The sequence below is a fragment of the Gadus chalcogrammus genome, chromosome 4 (assembly GCF_026213295.1).
Source record: "Gadus chalcogrammus isolate NIFS_2021 chromosome 4, NIFS_Gcha_1.0, whole genome shotgun sequence".
Taxonomy (NCBI): Eukaryota; Metazoa; Chordata; class Actinopteri; order Gadiformes; family Gadidae; genus Gadus; species Gadus chalcogrammus.
Genome location: NC_079415.1, coordinates 28731835 through 28738335, shown reverse-complemented (window position 1 = coordinate 28738335; position 6501 = coordinate 28731835). Strand labels below are relative to the sequence as shown.

General features: G+C 41.9%; 1 protein-coding gene across 1 annotated transcript; it reads right to left on the bottom strand.

Annotated features, from left to right (window-relative positions):
- Nucleotides 1–438: 438 nt before the first annotated feature.
- LOC130380974 (tripartite motif-containing protein 16-like) lies at nt 439–3769 on the bottom strand. Its single transcript, XM_056588395.1, has 3 exons — nt 3706–3769; nt 2642–3622; nt 439–1719 (listed from the first exon to the last, which is right to left on the bottom strand). The coding sequence occupies exons 1-3, from the start codon at nt 3767–3769 to the stop codon at nt 1160–1162; spliced, it is 1605 nt and encodes a 534-aa protein (XP_056444370.1). The 3' UTR covers nt 439–1159.
- Between the last annotated feature and the right edge of the window lie 2732 nt (nt 3770–6501).

Genomic DNA, 6501 nt, shown 5'->3' with positions numbered 1-6501 from the left:
ATCCCGTTTCTCCCCGTTGATACGACAACACATAACCGGCGTTTTCAGAAATCTCCACTTTGGTTTTTAGAAATGATCGTTTTCTGTGATAAGACAGGGCCTCGGACAGGGGGTGTTGCAGCACCCCCAAAACCCCTACTTCCCGCGGTACTGGGTGCAATTTACAGCTGAATGTAGTGCCATGTTGTTAAACGAAAACCTACGCTAGCCTGGCTCGCTCTCGCGCATCTCTGTTCGCGCTCGTGCATGATTGCGCGTCCAGGTACTTGGAATGGGGGGAGTCAGAGTCAGCGTTGAAGGGGAGGGGGTAGGACCATTTGAGTTGTGTATTTTCAAAATCTGCTGGCGTTTCGCAAATCGCGTACCCAACCTTTAAGTACCAACCCATCAATATAATAGTAAAGAAAACACTAAACACTAAAAACTAAAATTCACTGGTGAATTATGAGTGTCTGAGTTATGTCTGTGCGAGTAATGAGTGTGTGAGTTATAAGTGTGTAAGTTATGGGAGAGATATCTTTTATTTTTTTTATCAAAGCAGGGCTGAGCGATCAGCCCTGCTTCAAGTCAAAATGTTGCAGGGTTATTGCAACACACATCGAAATATAAAGCTATTGTATGTCAATGGATATGTCTATGTTTTAGATACACATGTTTTAGGAACACAAATTATTTTTCAAACAGATTTTCTGTCTGCTTCTTATTTTGTTATTCACGTCCATAAAAATTCACTAGGATGCAGATTATCTTTTCACCGCCATCATCATTCAGTTCCCTGATTTTCTTCAACCTGTAGATCTCTTGGTCAGAGAAGACCCCTTTTCTTTAACCCCCATTAGGGGGTTTACTGACTTAACAATCAATTGTTTGTTTTAAAAATAGTCTTTGATTTTCAATTCCATGTTTTTGACAGACTGTTCTCTACCAAGGCACACGACCTCTGAGTTTGGTCATCTCTGTCATTGTGACCAAACAGAAATGCTGCCCAGCAATTGCTGTCTGGCGGCAAAGATCACAAAACCCTCCCTAGACCCACTGTATTTACACACTGACAAGGAAAAATACAGACACAAAGGATACAACCGTTTGAAAGTCACTCACTCAGTCTATAGAGACCACAATCCCACCATGCAGCAAGGAAGGTAGGGAGGGAAGGAGACTATAGCTGACACAGAGACACTGTGGAACCATAATCATACAACATAAACCCAGGGTAGAGGTCCTGAGTGAATGTAGGCTGGAAGGTGTGGATGTGTGTCAGTGTGTCTGAGGATCCTCCTACATCTGGGGACACTTCGTAGAAGGACAGAATGCCAGCAGGTTGGTCCAGATACACTCCTACTCTGTTATAGCAAGAGGCGAAAGGTATTTTTGTTTCACTACCATTGAAGTGGGCAGAGTAAAAATCACCACCATTATTTTCATCACAATGAAGACACCAAGACATGTTGTTCTCTCCAAGCAAGCTGTCATCCCCCCTTCCTCTCCTTGTGATTCCTCTGTATGTCACTCCTATATCCACCCTTTCCTCCCACTCTACCTCCCAGTAACAGCGGCCAGTCAGACCCTCTCTACACAACACCTGTCTACGGTAGTCAAATCTTTCTGGGTGACCAGGATACCCTTGATTGCATCCAAGCTGTGTCACCTCTCTGTCGTCCTCAGACAGAGAGAGATGTCTGTGGGCTGTGTTCGGGTCCAGTGTGAGTTCACAAGCATCTGACGGGAGAAAAGGACATGATTAGGCTGCTGAGCCACACAGAAATGCCTGCATGTATACAAAGTTTCATGAATATTGCACTTTCCTAGTGGAAATAGCAGCCATCCGTAACCCATTTTACCAGTACAAGTTTATTTTGATTTATTTATTATTTGACCATGTCGTTTTTGAGATATGGCCGAATTTGTCGGGAGATATAATAATTCTAAAGAATACAATAGGGTTCCTACGTTTTTCGTAGGACCTCTAATAATACTAACAAATACAATAGGGTTACTTTGTTTTTCGTAGGACCCCTAATAATACATTGTGGGAGTGTGTGGATGATGGCTGGTTTAAGCAGCCTCACCTGCAGAGTGACTCTGGGGCTTGGTGAGGCTGCACGTAACCAACCATCTCCACACTCACTCAGGAGTTATCCTTGAACAACATCACCAGGCCATGTGTCATCTATTTACTGCAAACTTGACGAACTAGATACATTTTATGTTACTATGATAGGAACATTATGTTATGTCAAATAAAATAATGTTATGAATAATCATAATTATATCATTTATAAACTAAAACAATGACAAATTGAATAATTATTTACAAACATTTATAATAGTCCTAGTAATAACAATTAAAATATGTGGGTTATTTTTAAATTAAAAAAACACATCACAGCTATTAATAATAATAATAGCACCATGTTTTTTGTTTGCTTGTTTCTTATAAGAATTTAAATATTAAAATAATGAAATGTTTAATATAAATAAAATAAGTAGGATTAATTGTGATTGTGATCGATAACAATATCAATATACCTAAGATAAAGGAAGTCGACTCACAGTAGGATTTAAATGACATCACCTACTGCTGTGTACATGGACTTTTCATCTAAATAGTTGTGTGTTGGCAAACAAAACAAACACTTACACTTCTTTATGCCTGGTTTCAGGTCAGGCACCTTCTTCATCTCCATGTTCAGTGTCTCCTCCAGCTGATCCAGGCATCTCCTCAAGGTCCCTACGTATGACGGAGGACGGACCTCCACCGTCTTCCAGTCCCTGGTGGGTGGAGTATTCTTCAGGGATCTGAAGGCCTGGAGGAAGTGGAGGTGGTCTTTAGTGTGTGAGAGCTGCTTCACCTCTGAGCTTCTATTAGTCAAGTCTTTTATTTCCTGTTCCAGCTCTTTGATGAAGTCTTCAGCTTGTTTCTCTGTGGAATTGAGTTTCTCTTTAACCGCTCGATGGAAATCATCCTGGCACTTTCCAATGCGACGCTTCAGAGCGGTGAGGACCTGCACACCATCGGCTATCTCTCTATCTGCGTCTTCTTTGCTCAATTCTACTGTGTCTTTAATCCCTTGAATCATTCGGATTCTGCTCTGGATCATCTGCTGAACTTCAGCCTCTATCTTCCCCAGCTGGGCCGTCTTCACGTCATACGCCTCCTTTAGAGGTACAACAGAATGGAACTTGTGGTCTGTCTCTGTGCAGGACTGACACACACACACCTGTTCAGTCTTGCAGAAGAGTTTCAGAAGTCGGTCATGTTTCTTACACATCCTATCTTCCAGAAGGTCCATAGGCTCGACCAGCTCATGTCTCTTCAGGCCTGCGACTCTATGATGTGGCTCCAGGTGAGTTTGGCAGTAAGAGGTTAAACACACTAGGCAGAACTTCACGGCCTTCAGCTGGATCCCAGTACAGACGTCACATGGAACTTCTGCTGATTCAACAAAAGGCTGCTCTTTTACTCGTACAGACTTTTTAATCTGAGCTGCCAGCTCTGATAAGAGTATATTGACACGTAGATCAGGTCTTGCATGGAAAAGCTCGTTGCAAACAGGACATTTGCACCGGACGTTTTCACCCCAGAACTTAGTAATACAGGTTCTGCAGAAGTTGTGTGAACCTTAAGTTTCGTTTCCGCATTCCACGACGTCCTCTCCTCTCCTCCCCTAACACCTGGCTCCTCCCCTAACACTAACAACCCACGGCACACGAGTGCACTGCATGCGCACTGTGTGGCCTCTTCAAATGCGTTGATGTGTGTTCTCATCTTTCTGGGGTTAAAAGAGAACCGGTGCAAAACGAAAGACATCGTTGATCGGTGATTTACTGGGGATTTGCGACTGTTTCATTTATTTGTATCCTTCATTTTACCATAGTTTTCACGTGACGTCACGCCCTTGTTGGAACGCCCACCTGGAGGGCAAAAGACACTATTTCAACTGCCTGTCCGCTGCCCCCCAGCTACTTTTTTTTTACTAGCTTTGGCTTAACTTTTGCCAAAATGCCAGATAGTTGTTGTGCAATTGGCTGCACAAATCGACGAGGAGACAAGCCTGGGTTGTGCTTTTACAGAATCCCGTCTGAGAAAGAAAACCCAGAGAGGAGGAGGTTGTGGATATGTGCTGTCGATTTATAGGAACTATTGCGTACGAGTCGACACACACCGCTCCGCAGAGCTGTGCGTGTGTCGCACGTACGCTCCCCGTGACCAACCTAGGTCAAGACCCACTTGTTTCCGTGGTTCGTCGGTTTCACGGAGGCGCTCGGCCCGGCTCGGCTCAGTCTTAACCCGGTCCGACCCAGGTCACTCTGTTAAGTCCCTTCACAACAGTTGCTTTAATACGAATTCAGACCTGACTCCCGTTTAGCGGGATCAAGGTCTCTCTTGGTCAACACGAAACGATGATGTATCTTTTTGCCTTGGGATTTAACAAAACCTCTTTTACGTCTCTGCCTTGTCACCCTCTATACACGTCAGTCACAATCAACCATTGCTTGTAATATGCGCCACTTACCGTGAGGGGATCAGCTGGCAGAGCGCGTCGTTCTGCTTTGCCTGTGTCGAGGAGTCGACAGGGAAAAGGACTCGAACGATTGAGTTAACCTACTACAAATGTAGTCAGGTAGATTTATTTTTAGGTCCAATAAACACAATAACTTTTACAACTGAGTATAGATTTAAAAAGAACAGACCGCAAAAGAAGAAGAGGATAGATGTGCGATGGACAAGATTAAATAAAGAGTAGATTTTAACCAAACTATACTGAATCTAAGAGGGGATCCTAATTGAGCCTTTCCCAAGGAAGGGTAGGCAGCGCTGTAAAGGGGGGGGGGGGGACATAAGGCTAAAGCGGATTCCTTCTCAAAACACCGACACTTTCCGAGCGGGTCGGGGAAGGGTTTCTCCGAGGATTCCTTCTCAAACCACCAACACTTTTCCGACTGTATCGGGGAAGGGGTTTCTCCGGGGTCCAATAAAGACTAAACTAAGGCTAAAGTGGATTCCTTCTCAAACCACCAACACTTTCTGACCGGGTCAGGGAAGGGGTTTCAGACTAAACTAATGCTAAAGTGGATTCCTTCTCAGACCACCGACGCTTTCTGACCGGGTCAGGGAAGGGTTTTTTCCGAGGACCACTACTAAAAAGAAAGGAGTCTGAACCGAGCGCGGCGGTATCAGAGTCCTTAAGATGAAAAACTATTGCTATGTAGGCCACCGTTTTTTAGAGCAGAAGAGCAGAGGAGAGCAGAGCACACGACACCACACCATCAGAAGAACACCCAAAAAAACAGACTGAGCTCTCCCTGCAGATCTCTCTGCTTAACTCTTTTGGTAACATAAGCTCTTTTGTTATACGTTTACAAGTAATTTACCTTATTTTGCCCGAGGGGCAACACAAGAAGCTTGAAATCATGCACTTGTTATCACATGCCGAGTGTTCCCATATCATGGGGTCTAAAGGGACACACGTTCTTTGTATCCCTCTAATGTTTCTCAACGAGGAGATATGTTTAAGCATTCAATTTACTACATAAAAAGGGTATATAAAGTAACCAGTTGGCTCTATAATAAGACATTTTAAGGTACACAATTTAACACATAAGAATATATAAAGTAAGCAATTTACTTTATCATACGATATATAAGGCACACAAAAAAGATATAAGGTAAGCAATTCACCTTATCGTAAGATATATAAGGCACATAAGAATTTATAAAGTAAACAATTTACTTTATCGTAATATATATAAGGCACACATGAAGTTATAAAGTAAACAATTTACTTTATCGTAATATATATAAGGCACACATGAAGTTATAAAGTAAGCAATTTACTTTATCGTAAGATATATAAGGCACACATGAAGTTATAAAGTAAGCAATTTACTTTATCGTAAGATATATAAGGCACACATGAAGTTATAAAGTATCAATTTACTTTATCGTAAGATATATAAGGCACACATGAAGTTATAAAGTAATTTACTTTATCATAATATATATAAGGCACACATGAAGTTATAAAGTAAACAATTTACTTTATCATAATATATATAAGGCACACATGAAGTTATAAAGTAAGCAATTTACTTTATCATAAGATATATAAGACACACATGTTCATGTACGGTGACCTTGTTGACAGCATGGTGTCACAGTATGATTCTGGAGTGATTTTGGAACGGCTAGGTGCATAGTGAGTCCTATCGGGACACACGTCAGTACTCACTCAACCCGGTGAACTACCCAGGCACCCACCTCATTCACCACTTAACCCATGTACAGTATGTATACATCTGATCACATCTCTCTCAGCCACTCACATCTAAAATGTTCGCTACATTTATCATTAAAATAAAAAAAGTGACCATGCTTTATTTTTTTTAAATGGTATTTACAAAAAAAGAAAAAAAATAGGAAGTTAAGATTTCTGATTCAGCCGTGAAATCTATGAAGAAAAATCATGAAACAATGCAACTCTAGCCGTTTACGGCTTT